Genomic DNA, 17,253 nt, shown 5'->3' with positions numbered 1-17,253 from the left:
GTATTTTCTGGCCATTTATTTGGTATTAGTGGATATCTTCTAGAAGACTGCCTGAGGTAATTTTTAATTGTGGAAATCACTTTTGTGTTTTTTTTAAGTAATTACTCTCTGTCTCCAAGTAGACTTTAAGATGCTTGAGGGGTGGAACTCTATATTATCTACTTATAAATCCCCTATTTACTTAGCCCAGTACTTTGAATGTGGTCTGTTGTAATAAATATGGCAGGTCTGTGTTTCTGAATGGACTTGAGCCCACAGTTGTTGGTCTTTCATTTCTTTTCTAGGGTTTGGTCCTTAGTTTTGTATAAGAAACATTATTTTAATAGATCGTCTTTAGTGCTAACATGGGCTTCCCAGGTGGTGTAGTGCTAAAGAATTCACTTGTCAACCCAGGAGACACGGATTTGATTCTTGGGTTAGGAAGATCCCCCTGGAGTAGGAAATGGCAACCCACTCCAGTATTAATTGCCTAGAAAATTCCATGGACAGAAGAGCCTGGCTACTAGCTAGTCAAACCATTAGGAGTGTCTGCTTTATGAAACCAAATAAAGATCAGCCGTTGCTTTTGATGACCATTTACTTCTTTGGTAGTCTCAGCAGTGTTGGTAAATGTTTGTTAGCTGATAAATTATGTGGCAAATGTGCTGAGATTAGTTAAATCGATTATGTATATGGAGAAAGCTTGACTGGCATTGAAAATACATTCGGGTGACCTTTAGTATAAGGGATTATTAAGCATTTCTTTTTCTGGCTATTTTATTGATATTTTTAATAATGGAAAATCATTTTCTTTTTGACCACTGATAGGCTTAATATTTAAAAACAGGTTTATTAAGGTATAATTTATATAATAGCATGAAATTCAGTCATTTTAAGTGAAGAGTTATTTTTTTTTCTGATAAATTTTAAAAAGCTGTGCAGACATTACCACATGTAATTTTGGAATAGTCCAGATAAAAATCATGTATCCATTTGCAGTCAGTCCTCGTCCTTAGTTTAATATGGCTAATGATATTAGGTTTAGCGTTTTACAATTTGCTGTAAAATATGGTAGAAGGGGATACTGTAGAATTTCCAAAAATTATTCAGCCTTCTAGGTTTGTTGATTTCTTTATTTTTAATTTTTAATAATTTAGAGCATAGACATTTTTCTGATGATATTTGTTAATTCAGACATTAATATTCCATAGAGTGATGAGAATAATTTGTATAAGAGGGTATTGCTTTTGAGAAATGTGTATTCAGGAAGTTAACAAACTAATAGAAAATATTACTAAATATGTATAAAATTTCTCAGTTACCCACACCTTGTTAGGAATTTAGTAGGGAAATTTAAAGTGGCTTTCAAAAAGACTATAAAGGCTTTTGTAATAATTTTTTGCAAAGATTATCATATAACGAGTTTGTCATTTTTCCCTTTGTTTTAGCTTCTCAGAATCAAGAACGTCTCTGTGCATTTAAAGATCCATATCAACAAGACCTTGGGATAGGTGAAAGTAGAATCTCTCATGAAAACGGAACAATATTATGCTCAAAAGGTAGCACCTGCTATGGCCTTTGGGAGAAATCAAAAGGGGACATCAATCTGGTAAAACAAGGCAAGTAATACTTTTCTTACCTGAAATCACTGTTTCATACAATTGAAGATTATCTAAAAAGGGCATGGAGATAGAGTATAACACTGCAGGAGAACAGTACATTTAAAAGTATGTATTCATGTATGTATGCCCAAACAAGCTCCAAATTTACAAAGGGTAATTGATTTTTAGCTTATTTTAATAGTATGTTATTACAATGTTAATAATATAATGACATTCTATGAAGTTTAGAAAATACAGAAAACTGTAAGAGAATAAATGTCTACAATTCCATACCTATAAAAATTTTTTTAAACTACATTGGTTTATTCCCTTCAGGTACTACATTTGTACTCCTATGTTATATGTTTGTGTAATTTTTTTTCCAAATTATGGTAATACTATATAAAAAATTTAATATACAGTTTTCCCATTTTCAATTATATCATGGATATTTTCCTATCTTTAACTATTCTTTGAGAACACCTTCAACATCTATATAGTATTTCATTGTATACATGTATCTCAGTTTACTTACACATTACTCTTTTGTTGGACATTATGTTGTTGTCCAGTTTTCATTGTAATATAATGCTTCAGTGAATATCTTTGAACATAATTCTTTGTATCTCAAATAGACCTTTTTTAAAAAAATGTTATTTATGACTGCATTGAGTTTCCTTTGCGGTGCATGGGCTTTTCTCTAGTTTCAGTGAGCGGGGGCTCCCGCTCACTGTTGCAGTGCGTTGGGCTTCTCATCGCGGTGGCTTCTGCTGTGCAGCATGGACTCAGAGAGCACAGGTTCAGTAGTTGTGGCTCATGTGCTTAGTTGCCTGTGTCATGCAGGATCCTCCCGGATCAGGGATCGAACCTGTGTCTCCTGCATTGGCAGTCAGATTCTTTCCCACCTAAGCTACTAGGGAATCCCCAGAACAGACTTCTACTTTATTTTTTCTAAACACCAAAAGTATTTTGTATTGGTATATAGCTGATTAACAATGTCGCGGTAGTTTCAGGTGAACAGCAGAAGGCCTTAACCATACATATGGAATAGACTTCTTGAAGTACAATTTTTAGATTATCAAACATGAATATTTTAAGGCTCTTCATAAAAACTACTATGTAACTTTCTAAAAATGTTGTATATGTTTACATTCCCTCCAGCACTGTATGAGAGTATTACTGAATCCTTGTTATCATTATATATCATTATTTTAAAAACCAGAACAGTTTAATAGATAAAAAAGTATTCCTATAGATGTTTTAATAATAAATTCTTCGATTAATTATGATGTGAAACATTTTATTAATGGCTTTTTCCTCCCACAAATGCCTTTTTATGCTCTACCTTTTTCTGTTATTTAAAAAAATGTGGTTTCTTTTTGGTTTGCAAGAGAGTTTTATAACTTATTTGTACTCCATCACATTGTTTGCAATTTGTTTGTTGTTTTCCTTTTAGTTCTTTCTAATCCTGCAGACTCTTAACTTGTTTACATTAATATCTACTTGTAGGATGTTGGTCTCACATTGGTGATCCCCAGGAGTGTCACTATGAAGAATGTGTAGTAACTACCACCCCACCCTCAATTCAGAATGGAACATACCGGTTCTGCTGCTGTAGCACAGACTTGTGTAATGTCAACTTTACTGAGAATTTTCCACCTCCAGACACAACACCACTCAGTGAGTAAAGTAACATACTTTTTCCTGAAAATTCCTTTCTCCAAAGAGTTTCAGAATTTAAATTATACAAATATTCCAGTTTGGCCAAAGTAAAAGGGAGAGAGTTCCAGCATAATGAGAGTGCATCTAGCTAATGGCTGAAATCGAAAAAAGGTACACCAGGATTTCCAAGATATGAATCAAAATATAATACTTTCTAACTATATTTTGAAGGGAGTGACAATATTAAGAATACAACATGTGTGCCTACTTTTTACCCAGCACTCCCATTTGTGGGATATTGATCTTTGAAGACATACCCCCAACAGTATTAAATGCATATGCATAAAGTATCCGTTGCAGTGTTGTGTGTAACTGCATAGTATTGAAACCACGTAAAAGCCTAAGAATAGAAGATTGATTGAAATCCACTATGGTATGTACGTGTAATGGAGTACTAATTTTAAAGCTATATTTGGAGGTAATGTTAGGTGTGTAATAAGCTTATACAATATGCTGTCTTTTATGTAAAACAGAAAGCTTATCATTACAAAAAGAAGTGAAGAAAGGATAAACCAGAAAACAGTAATGTTGGTTACTTACAAGGGTTGGAGGGAATGGAGCAAAAAGGATACAGGGAAAAAGAGCCCTCTGAACATAGCTTTATGCATGTAGTTTTGAATTTTGGAGTCCTGTTGCTAATCTGTGTGTGTAAAAGTATAACTAAGTCATTAAGGATGGGAAGGGGGTGCAATTCCAAACTCAAAGCAAATGAGCCCAGCTGTATTTCACATAAACATTGTAATCACACTTAAGGGGAAACGAAAGAACTAAGCATGTTACTAAAATGGTATTTGACTGTATATACTCTTTGATGCAAGATGTGATGTAAGAGATAGTGGGGGTAATTGCAAATAAATACTAATCTCTTTAGAAGATTTTATATTCAGTAGTGTCGACAAAGCAGTTCTGAAGTTGTAGATATATTTGTATTATAGGATTAAGAAAATGAATGTAGGTGTTGATATTCTTGGAATCTCTTGTTCTCACTGAAGGAAATAAGGAAACATAGTTATAGATGTGGAAATAAAAGAGAATCCTATGTGAATAGATTGTAGTTTAAAATATCATTAGGGACATATGCCTTTAAAAATATCCACATATATGTGTTATATGCATTTATATGAAGCTGTGTGTGTGTGTGTGTGTGTGTGTATTTGTGTGTGTATACATACATACCTACCTAAATATATTTCTTACCTTTGTTTGTTGACAAGAAACAAAAGCACTCCGGTAACTATAAGTGTACATAACACACAGATTTAGTTTCTACTATGACTCCCCACAATTCCAAACTGAAAGCAAATGAAGCCAGTTATATTTCATATAAACACTCAGCAAGGAGATCAAACCAGTAAATCCTAAAGAAAATCAGTCCTGAATATTCATTGGAAGGACAGATGCTGAAGCTGAAGCTCCAGTACTTTGGCCACCTGATTCAAGAGGGAGAGATGGTTGGATGGCATCACTGACTCAATGGACACCGTTTGAGCAAGCTCTGGGAGTTGGTGATGGACAGGGAAGTCTAGTGTGTTGCAGTCCATCTGGTCACCAAGAGTCAGACACAACTGAGCAACTAAACTGAACTGAACTGATGACTCCTCAGTCAATGAAACTTGGGCTCCTTGGAAAAATGACTTATTCTAGGATTGGTGCAATATAGGTACAAAATAAGCCTGCAACATCTTGTAACACTAGAAAGTAAGGAAAGAGGTACCCCCTCAAAGAATGGAGACTTGTCACAGTAATCAGCTTGAAGGATCCTTCCATGAGCTACATTTGAGATCCTTGTAGTGCTAAAAAACTACAGTATTAAGTTATAAACCTTTGGAGGGAAAATGAATTAGTTCTCTGTTGATAGCAGAGAGAGAGAAGATAGGGCAGTTGTTTATAGTAGAATGCCAAGTGGTAAATCGAGAAGTTAGAAAATTATCATTATGCAGCTATCATTCCAAGTATTGGGTCAGGCAAGAATCATCAAATGATCTCAAATCTAGGGGGCAGTCAGTAAAGACAGAGGGTATTTGAGTTTAGAATTTCTCCAACATATATTGCAAGGGAAAATTAGTAATTATGGAGTGAGAAAATTGGACAGTACCTTAGACAAGTATTAATAGTGTCATTAATGAAGGGCAGATGGACATCCATGATACCCTGAGGACACAATGTGCTAATACAGTACTGTATTTCAACCAAGAATGCATATCCTGAATCTAATCACAAAGGTAAATCAGGCAGGTCATAAATTAAGGATGTTCTGTTACAAAAAGGGAGTTTGTTTCCCTTAAAAATGTCAGTTCAGTTGCTCAGTCGTGTCCAACTGTTCGTGACCCCATGGACTGCAGCATGCCAGTCTTCCTGTCCATCACCAACTCCCAGAGTTTGCCCAAACTCTTATCTATCGAGTCAGTGATGCCATCCAACTATCTCATCCTCTGTCATCCCCTTCTTCCCCTTCTTATATAAGTTTTTGTAAGTTTAACATAACCTCTAATTTAAAGGTTAAATTTTTTTTGGTTTGGGGTCCGAAATATTAACATTTGACATTTATTGTCTACCAATATAATAATAGGTAAAAAGTTACAGGAATATCAGCTGTAAGTTAAGTGTGACTGGTTCCTAAAAAATTTAGTGGAATAGGAAGTCCACTGATGCTTTTGTTGAGGCATAAGTGAAATGTCTGTTTTAAAATAATTAAATACCAGCAGTTAATTATTAATGTTGAAAAAAGTTGTATGAGCATTGTTATATGCCATAAAAATTAACATTCTATTTGGACTATAGATCACCAATGATTTCTAGCTAGTTAGGACGCTAGCTCTTTGGTCTCAAGCATTTTTCCTCCAATCACAGCATCTGAAGTATAGTTTTCCATATGTATGTTTCTATATGTTGAATTATTACCGTTGAAAAAGAAAAGAAAAATAGCTTCTGATATTTAGAAATGCATGTCAGATATTTTGCTGTAACCCCTGATCTTGGGTTGTTGGCAACATTTAGCATGTGTTTAGACTGAGTCACATTATCGGATAATTCTCCAAAATAAAACTGGCTAGAGATAAGGAGATATATGGATTGATTGATAACTCATGTAGATCTTTGCTCCTCAGTCACTTTTTTCAAAGATTTTTCTCTAATACTACTAAGTCTGTTTCAATTGTTTGTCTCTTTTAAGGGAATGGGTACCTGATTCTGACTATTTGTATTTTAAAAATGAGAAAGTATGAGAATCTTAAAAAACAGTATCCAGTAGTTCTGTACCTGTTTATGCATTAATATAAGTAAACCTGGTTCTAGACACAGTTATGGATTTCAGGAAGATTAGGTACTCTTCTTCCCTCAAGATCTCCTTTTCTGTGGCCCTTTCCTTTCTCTTAGGAAACCGTCCATGTTTTGTGCCCAGTATGATAGGTTTACTTTTGATGTACTTTGTTTCCTTCCCCAATCTGCATATGCTGATCTTAATTCTATTTCCTTTTGGCCTTAAGACATTAGTGTTAGATAGTTATTCAATGAGTATTGCTTCTTAAAATATTACTTGCAGTAAACTTTAGATTTTTAGAAAATGTTTTTTTCAGATAGGATACATCTACTAATAAAATTTCAATTCAGTCTATCAGGATTATACAATTGATAGAGCAGTTTCAGTAAACATATTAAAGGGACTCCAGGCCTTTATTACATAGGGAAATTGAAACTAGCTAAATAACATTTTTTGAGTACTCATTAAGGGCTCTGTATGCATTAAGCATTTACATTTAACCCTTACAGAAACATATGAAATGGTTCCTGTTACATTCTTGTTTCACATGGATAACACTGAGGCACAGATACATAATTTACCAAGTTACACAGCTAGTAAGTGGTAGAGCCAAGATTACAGACCAGATGTTTTAACTCCAGAGTATGTGTTACCAAACATTACTTTCTATTAGTTTTAACCATTACTGTCCATACTCAGTTATCCTTAACCATTATTCTCTACACACAAATGCAGACAAATTAATACTTGTTTGTTCATTCATTTGGTAGAATGAAAAGATTTTTTTGAGCATGCTTATGACTTTTTCCCCAAATTCAAGGACATCTATTTTTCTTTGTATCATCTCATTAAAAAATACTTACAAGTACTTTAAAGGAAATTTCTCATCAACTGTAAATGGAAAGCCAGTATGGTAAGTAGAAGGTGTTGTAAGTATTATAAGAAAGAAGAACTTTAAAATCACTTATTTATATCACCTCACACCAGTCAGAATGGCCATCATCAAAAAGTCTACAAACAGTAAGTGCTGGAGAGGGTGTGGAGAAAAGGGAATGCTTTTGCACTGTTGGTGGGAATGTAAACTGATATAGCCACTATGGAAGATGGTATGGAGATTACTTTAAAAACTAGGAATAAAACCACCATATGACCCAGGAATCCCACTCCTAGGCATAAACCCTGAGAAAACCAAAATTGACAAAGACAGATGTATCCTATTGTTTATTGCAGCACTATTTACAGTGGTGCCAGAACATGGAAGCAACCTAGATGTCCATCGATAGATGAATGGATAAAGGAGTTTTGGTACATATACACAATGGAATATTACTCAGCCATAAAAGGAAATACATTTAGACAGAAAACAACAAAATTCTATAAAACGATTATCCTTCAATTAAAAAAAAATGTAAAAAAAAAAACAGCATGAAAAAAAAGGGAACGCATTTGAGTCTGTTCTGATGAGGTGGATGAACCTAGAACCTATTATACAGAATGAAGTGAGTCAGAAGGAGAAAGATAAATATCATATTCTAACACACATATACCAAATCTAGAAAAATGGTACTGACGAATTTATTTACAGGACAGCAGTGGAGAAACAGACATAGAGAATAGACTTATGGACATGGGGAGAGGGGAGCAGAGGGTGAGATGTATGGAAAGAGTAACATGGAACTTATATGTAAAATTGATAGACATCAGGAATTCGGGAATTTGCAGTATGGCTCAGGAAACTCAAACGGGCTCTGTATCAACCTAGAGGGATGGGGTAGGAGATGGGAGAGAGATTCAAAAGGAAGCGGATATATGTATACCTATGGCTGATTCATGTTGAGGTCTGATGGAAAACATCTGTAAAGCAATTATCCTTCAATAAATAAATTTTAAAAATTACTTATTTAATTGTAAATAAGTTGAAAGTAAATTAATTAGCTAGATATTGTTGCTTATCAAATTGTCTGAAACTTCAGGCTTGCTTTCTTTGTGTTAAAGAAGAGAATAGCAAAGTTTGTGAGGTAATAGAATTAAACTGTCACCAAGTTGAGATTTTATTTTATAATAACCAGACAAAAAGAAAGAAAGAAACTTCACTAATATATGTCCATGTAGCACCTACAAAGTCTGACACTTTAGGAAAGTGAACTGTATTGAGTTTTTTCCAACTATGAGGGACTTTGTGGTACTTACTCTGTTTAAAAAGAAAGCCAGTCTTTTAAGTAAATGAATTTGTATCTACAGTATTCTTTTATTTTCTTAGACCCTCAGTTCACCTTTCATGTGTTTGTAAATTCCAAGAGTTTGAAAGAAGTATATAATTAATGCAGTATTTGCAGTTATTTTAGAAAAGTTTCTTGATAACACTTCTGGAATTGGTATAATTAACCTCCCTAACTATAAACAAGATAATTAAGTTAGTAGAAAAGCAGGCAAAAATTTGTCATTTAAAAGAATTAAACTTTATTCACTGTGTTTAGTATTGGAAGTTCTTGGATGAAAATCAGTATAAAAATGTAGAATACTTTTCTTTTATGTATGTTATTCATTAAGTTGATGGTTAGATCAGGTTGATAATAAAGATTAAACTGCAAAAAAAAATAAAGATTGAACTGCATCTAATGCTGTGTTTAAGAAATTCTAATTTATGCTGTGCTGTTTGTTAAGATTAGAAATTCTAATTTCAGCATCTGGCAGCAAATGTCTTTATCTCACACTAAGCTAGAAATGAAAGCCTACATTCAGAGACACTGACATTGGCATAGGGCCACAGGTAGGTTTTTAGCTATTGTGAATTTATAGTGATTTTTTTCGGTTTTTACTGCTTCTGTGGCAGCATTAAAGCAATTGAGTAGACAGAAAATGGGTAATAAGAATGTCTTAAAATTTTTTTATGCTTAATACTTCATGATGCATTTTAGTAAGAATCAAAACAAAATATGCCGTTCCTTTTTATACTTACTAAAAATATTATTAGACATAATACACTACCATATACACTACCATATGTAAAATAGTTTGCCAGTGTGAATTTGTTGTATGACTCAGGGAGCTCAAACCGGGCTCTGTGATAACCTAGACGGGTGGGAGGTGGGAGAGAGGTTCAAAAGGGAGGGGGCGTATGTATACCTATGGCTGATTCATGTTGATGTATGGCAGAAACCAACACAATGTTGTAAAGCAATTATCCTTCAAGTAAAAATAAATAAATTAAAATGTTAAAAAAATATTAGTGGAGAAGAGGTGGCACAAAAGAAATAGAGGAATGCATTCCTGTAGAAAATATTAATTCTTTAATGCTGTAGTTGTTGTTTAGTTGTTCAGTCGTGTCTGACTGTTTGTGACCCCATGAACTGTAGCCCTCCAGGCTCCTCTGCCCATGAGATTTTCCAGGCAAGAATACTGAAGTGGGTTGCTATTTCCTTCTCCAAGGGATCTTCCCCACCCAGGGATCGCACCCAAGTGTATTGGTAGGCAGATTCTTGACCACTGAGCCATGAGGGAAGCCCCCTGGTAAGAATATAATCGACTATAATGCTATAGTAACAAGATTCTATTTATACATATTATATGTTCTTGATCAGACAGTTTTGATTCTGAAGTTTTGCTACCATTGCTGCCATTGAAAGTCCATCCCATTCCATGTTTATCAACTTGACCCTAACTCTAAAAAAGAATAGACTGATATTTAAAAATAAACGTCTTCTGAGATACAAATGTGGATATTGATCAAGAAATAATTTCCATGTCTTCATTTCAATAACTACAATAAATTTTCTTGTCTTTTATGATTTCCATGTCCATACGTGTTCTGTACCTGTTGGCCTGCACTAACTGGGCTTCATTTTCTTGTTGTATCTCTTTGATTACTGAGAACTTTTTGCATCTTTTCATATGGAAGAACTCATTATTCTTAAATCCATAAATATTTAGTGGTTTCAGATGCCAGCATATCATAAAAAGTAGAGTTATAGATACATGAAAATTTTCCAGCACATCCAAAGCCAAGATGAAACTGGGTTACAGGACTCTTTTATCAGTAGAAATTAATAAGAGGCCAGACACGAAATTCAGGCAAGGCTTTATTGGGACTTCTGTTACAGCAGGAGGGAGTGAAAATAAGTAAAATGTTGCCTTGCTCCTTCCCTGAGGGTCGAAGGATGGGAACTGGTCCCTTTTAGGGGTGGGTCCACAAGTCCGGCCAGGGGAGTAATGGGGTGGCTTACTCATCCCATCGGTGGCGCTATGTACAGGGGTCACTTGCAGTACCCTGCTTTTGCTCCTGCCTCCTCAGAAGTGGCAGTTAGGTTTTTCATCTTTTTTTGTATCTTCTTATTCATAATTTGCCCCATCTGTGAATGCATGCGGTTATTTTTAAGGCCCTTTTGGTTTGTTTGTATTTTGTTGCTTGAAGAGACACTGGTCTAGTTGCAGGCCCTGCAGCAAAAGGTCCCAGGTTCCAGCCTGTCTCAAAACCAGTTGTGGTTTGTATAGCAGCTGTCTTTAAAATAATACGTTGGTTTTTAAAAATTGAGATATTATTGACATATATAACATTGTATTTAGTTTCATATGTTCAACATAATCTTTATAGTAATCTTGACATTCTCTATGCGTGCATGGTGAGTCACTTCAAGTTGTGTCCAACTCTTTGTGACCCTGTGGAACATAGCCCACCAGGCTCTTCTGTCCATGGGATTCTCCAGGCAAAAATACTGGAGTGTGTTGCCTTTTCCTCCTCCAGGGTATCTTCCCTATCCAGAGATTGAACCTGTGTCTCTTACACCTACCTACATTGGCCGGCGGGTTCTGTTTTTGTTTTAATATTCCACATAAAAGGTCATATGGTATTTCTTTCTCTGTCTGATTCATTTTATCTTGCACAATGCCCTCAAGTGTGCATCCATGTTGTTGCAAATAGATTTCCTTCCTTTTTTATGGTGAATATGTATGTGTGTGTGTGTGTGTTTATACACCTATGCCACATTTTTTTTTATCCATACATTCATCAGTAGATGCTTAAGTTGTTTCCATATCTTGGCTATTGAAAATAATGCTGCAGTGAGCATGGGGTGCATGTATCTTTTTGAGTAGATGTTTTCATTTTCTTCAAACATAAGTATCCAGAAGTGGAGTTGCTGTGTCATATGTTACTTCTAGTTTTAATATTTTCAGGAAACTCCATACTGTTTTCCACAGTAGCTGCACCAATTTTCATTTCCACTAACAGCACACAGCGTGTTCTTTTCTCAGCACTTCACCAACACTTGTTATTTCTTGTCCTTTTGATATAAAATGTTGGATAGTAGCATGGAGATGTAGTCACCCTAATATGTTGATCACTGGACCATTTTTTGGCTTTCCCTTTTTTTCTTTCAATTATTTACTAACTACTATAAAGGCTTAACTAATTTTTTAAAATTAAAATTTTTTTTCATATTCTTGCCAGTTATTTCAGTTACCTTTTAATCCTACATTAAAGGCTACATCCACAAGACCTCAGTCTTTTCCATTACATATCCCTATTTTTTTCTAGTTATTCTTCTGTATTTCAAGATGTTGAATAATTTGTTACATTAATTAAAAATCAATTGATAGAAAGAAAGACTGACATAGCTTGGTGAAAATGGCTTACCCAACAGATCTATTGGTTTAAAGTTATGAGAAAGTAATGTTTAAATGGTTATATGTATCCTATTGACCCCAATTTTGAAGTGTTTTATGATGGAGAAAAGTGGCTTTTTTTTTTTTTTAATTGAACAGTAGTTGATTTACAATTCTGGTTTCAGGTATACACAAAGTGATTTGATTATATGTTTATATATAGTCATATATTTATATTCTTTTTCAGATTATTTTCCATTATAGTTTATTACAAGGTATTGAATATAGTTCCCTATGCTGTACAGTAAATCTTTGTCGTTTATCTATTTTATGTATAGTGTGTATCTGTTAATCCCATACTCCTAATTTATAACCCCCCTTCCCCTTTGGTAACCATAAGTTTGTTTTCCACATCGGTGAGTCTGTTTCTGTCTTGTAAATAAGTTCATTTGTATTATTTTTTAGATTCCACATACAAGTGATACAATATTTGTCTTTCTGACTTAATTTACTTAGTATGATCATCACTAGCTCCTTCCGTGCTGCAAATGGCAATAAAAGATGGCATTCTTTAATTTCAGTTTCTACTAATATTGGCACAGAGATTAAAAGCCTAATGTTCAATTCAAAATTTAGGCTTTCTGTTTCAGAATTTATGGAGCGTTTTTTTCTGGCTGTTTTTGTTTTTTTTTTTGTTATTCTTTGTTTTTTGGTTTTTGTTGCTGTTGTTACCATGGAAAAGAATTTTGCCTGCTGATTTTTATGTGTGATTTTAAGAGAGATTTTTGCATTTTTTTTCCCAATAGAAATTTATACATATATTTAAAAGAGTTGTTTACAATTATTTCACTGTAAGGACTTCTCTTTTTCTATCTGTCCTGAGTTCCTCCATGCTAATTTGGGGACGATTTTGTCTGCCACAGTGCATTTTATTAAGTAGAGGATCACTTATTTTCCTTTTTTAAAAAATCAATCAGACACATCTTAGTGCCCTTCAACCTAGCAAGTCACGTGGTATTTCTAGCTGCCAGAACTGCTGACCAGAGGTCGTTGCTTGGAAGTGAAGGAAAAGGAAATTGAGCTTATTATTTCCTTTATCATAGACTAAAAATATACTGAAATAAATGCTAATAGTATCTGTAAAACATTTTTATAACTACTAGAAATTATGTTACTGAGTTCTGGTCTTTATGTATATGTATATGTCCTGGATTTTAAAAATAAAATGTTAACTTTGAAAAAAGTGAGAACTATCCTCGTAGAGTGGTTTTGTTTTAATTGTGGTAACATACACGTAACATAAAATTGACCATCTTAACCATTTTTAAGTGTATAGTTCTGTTCAGTATTGTTATTCAACCAGTCTCCAGATCTCTTTTCGTCTTGCAAATCTGAAGCTCACAAAAGTTAAATAAAATGTTGATCTTTGGAGAGTATTACATGTCTTACTCCAGAAAACAACCAAAGTGCTGTGTTTTAAATAAACAAATACCATTGATTTTTCCAGTTTTAATAGTTCAGTCTGTAGTTAATAGCAGGGTTATAGGCATTTCTTATATAGCCTCTTGTTTGTATGTTAATATGTCTATAATTATGAGAAAAACAGGTAAAAGTAGAAAAATATTTTTTTCTAAACTATTCCTAAATGTCTAATTTTTAGATAACCAAAAGTTGTATATATTGCACACATTTATTTAATATGTTACAGTAGAAGGTGTACTTATTTATTTGTCAACTGTTGCCAATAATACTTCTTCAGTAAGCCACCTCTGAGTTCACTGGCCTTATCAACAAGCATTTATTACGATCACCATTCTTGAAGATCTGCTGGATTTGCCTGATACAGGCTGTACTCAGGTTCAGGATGTAGGGTCAGTTCAGGCCTTCGCTGTCTGGGGCTCAGGATAAAGGGGCAGCATTTTACTCAGAATGGGCTAGTTGATCACAGAGAGCTCAAATAGAATTGCCCAAGCATATTTTAGATCTCTGTTAGTTTTATATATTTGCCAGCCTTCTGTTGTCCACGTAAGTCACGTAGCCAAATTCAATATCAACAGGTGGGGAAGTACATTCCATCTATCATGAGACCATAGGAGAATGTCAATATATTTGTTACAGCAAGAGAGACTTTTAGAAACCAAGAAGAGTTACTTTCTAAACTTAAAAGGAAAATTTCTTTAGCACCTATATATTTAGTACCAGCTCTTTTTTTCCCTAATAAATTCCTCACTCCTTTTAAAATAAAATCTGTTGCATATAAGAATGGACATCCAAAATATACCCACAAGTGGTATAAATCAAAATTATTTTCACTCTGCTAGCTTTTACTACAGATACTCTAGTTAGGTGATTTTGTTCTTACTTTAAAATAGCCTATTAGTTACTGTACAGATCAATACTTTTAAAAAATTAGGTTGGTATTTTTCATTGATGATTCTTGAAGTGGATCTGTCAAAGGATTAAGAGCTACTAAACAAGTCACTCATTTAAAGAGTAATATGTCTTGCTTTCCAATTTGATAAAATACTAAGATATTTATAAAAACGTAAATTGTTTTTATCTCACAGAGATTATATGATAAATATCTTTTGCTTTTGTTAGAAAACCTAGGTAGAGTTGTGGTGAAACTACAACTTCTTACTTTCATTAGTGCTTCTAAGTGGGACAGTTCAGTTCAGTCGCTCAGTCATGTCCCACTCTTTGTGACTCCATGGACTGCAGCACTCCAGGCTTCCCTGTCCATCACCAACTCCCAGAGCTTGCTCAAAGTCATGTCCATCGAGTCATTGATGCCATTCAACCATCTCATGCTCTGTCATCCCCGTCTCCTCCTGACCTCAGTCTTTCCCAGCATCAGGGTCTTTTCCAGTGAATCAGTTCTTCGCATCGGGTGGCCAAGTCAGATTCAGCATCAGTCCTTCCATTGAATATTCAGGACTAATTTCTTAGGATGGACTGGTTTAATCTCCTTGTAGTTCAAGGGACTCTCAAGAGTCTTCTTCAGCAGCACAGTTCAAAAGCATCAATTCTTCGGGGCCGAGCTATTTTTATAGTTCAAGCAGGACATGTCAGTGCCTTTAAGACAAGTTTGCAGACAAAAATATGTTCAGGGAAAATAAAGGAATGTAAAAGAGAAGGAAAGATAAAAAGACAAATTGTAAAAAGGGAGAGTTGAGGACATAAGAAAGAGAAGTGTCTGTGTTGGAGAATAGTACAGTACCAGCCACAGTTTTTCTAAACTCCACTTTGGCTTCATCACTGCCCTAGGTATTGTGTCACTTTACCACCCTTCTCTCACTATCTGAGGAGTGGGGTTTGTAGGAACTGAGCAAATATCTATAAACAGTGTGAGTGGGAATAATCAATGATGGATGAGCTGATGATCTTTTCATGGAAGACCAGCTGTGCTGTTTCAAAGGTCCCTTTTAAAGAATTGTCAGATAACATGGTAGGTGCTTTGAGGGATGAGGAAATAGTTTGGAAATCATGAAATAGGTAAATTAAGGTTTTAGATATGTATTAAGGATGGTTTTCTGAATGGTGCTAATTACATATAAACTGTCCAATAAGACGTATTTACCTCTGCCCCATCCCTGGTGGCTTAGAGGGTAAAGCGTGTGCCTGCAATGCAGGAGACCCAGGTTCGATCTCTGGGTTGGGAAGATCCCCTGGAGAAGGAAACGGCACCCCACTCCAGTACTCTTGCCTGGAAAATCCCGTGGATGGAGAGCCTTGTAGGCTACAGTCCACAGGGTCACAAAGAGTTGGACACAACTGAGCAACGACACGTTTATCTCAATTGCCAAGCTTTTGTTTCTTCTCTGTTCTGCCCCAGTTCATCTTTTATTAACTCTGGCCTTTTTGGTTTCTGCTACTGCCTCTGCTGCCAAAACAGTAGAAACCAATTGTTTTTCATTTGTCTGTTTGGTTTAATATTCTTCTCTTATTAATAAAATTAGATAGTTTAAAAGTACTAAATATAAGTGAAATGTGTAATGTTTCTATGATGCTTGATAGGGATTACCTACAATGATCTTTTCATTATTATTATCATAACTCCTAGGCTCGTTGCAAGGAAAAATAACCTGTTATATAGAAGAGCAGCCCTGAATGAATTTCATCTGCACGTATAGCACAGTTAAATCTTGAAAATGTACTATTGAATAACAGATTCAAGGCACAAAAGTTTTATTTATATGGAATAGAGAAATGGTCAAAACTAAGCAGGTAAAAAATATAATACTATTATGAAAGCAAGGAAATGCTTACCATGAAAGTTAGGATAATGGCTTTTTCTGGGAAGAGGGGTCATAGTAATGACCCAAGAGCAGGTAAGGGTTTTGGGGGAACCTAGATGTTCTATTTCTTGGCCTGCTGCTGCTGCTGCTAAGTTGCTTCAGTTGTGTCCGACTCTGTGCAACCTCATAGACAGCAGCCCACCAGGCTCTCCCGTCCCTGGGATTCTCCAGGCAAGAACACTGGAGTGGATTGCCATTTCCTTCTCCAGTGCATGAAAGTGAAGTCGCTCATTCATGTCCGACTCTTCACGACTCCATGGACTGCAGCCCACCAGGCTCCTCCGTCCATGGGACTTTCCAGGCAAGAGTACTGGAGTGGGGTGCCATTGCCCTTCTCCGTTTCTTGGCCTAGGTGGTAACTATATGAGTATTTACTTCATAATAGTTCACCAAACACTACATTTGTATTATGAACAGTTTTGTGTATGTGGATTATGTTTTGTAATAAAAATGGTTTAAAAGAAGGAAGCCAATTATCAGAAAAACTAGGAAACAAATTTAATAGGAAAAAAGATAGCTTTTCTTAATACATCTTATTTTGCTTTCCTTATAAGAATGGGCACAAGTTATGATCATAATGAAAAGAACATCAGTCAGAGGGGTAGGAGTTATTTGTATAATGCAATTTATATTTTGTTGTCTGGTTGGCAAGTGACTGGAAGATACAACTTCCACTTTTATAGTCAGGTTATTTTATGGTCATTTTCTGAAGGATCTTTAGTATGAATTCTGGATTTTGAAGTATCATTTATATGCCAGTTAGAAAAATTGCCTAGCGATCTCTTGAGTTATT

At 34.9% G+C, this 17,253-nt stretch overlaps 1 protein-coding gene across 1 annotated transcript in view; it reads left to right on the top strand.

The window, feature by feature from the left end:
• BMPR2 (bone morphogenetic protein receptor type 2) overlaps positions 1 to 17,253 on the top strand; it is a 151,743-nt gene that overhangs the window by 89,703 nt on the left and 44,787 nt on the right. The window contains exons 2-3 of the mRNA XM_005904256.3: positions 1,428 to 1,598; positions 3,090 to 3,260. Of these exons, the coding sequence (XP_005904318.2) occupies positions 1,428 to 1,598; positions 3,090 to 3,260 (342 nt within the window). The remainder of the gene's footprint in view (positions 1 to 1,427; positions 1,599 to 3,089; positions 3,261 to 17,253) is intronic.

This window comes from Bos mutus, chromosome 2 (assembly GCF_027580195.1).
Source record: "Bos mutus isolate GX-2022 chromosome 2, NWIPB_WYAK_1.1, whole genome shotgun sequence".
In the NCBI taxonomy this organism is placed as follows: Eukaryota; Metazoa; Chordata; class Mammalia; order Artiodactyla; family Bovidae; genus Bos; species Bos mutus.
This window is presented reverse-complemented; position numbering and strand designations above follow the sequence as displayed.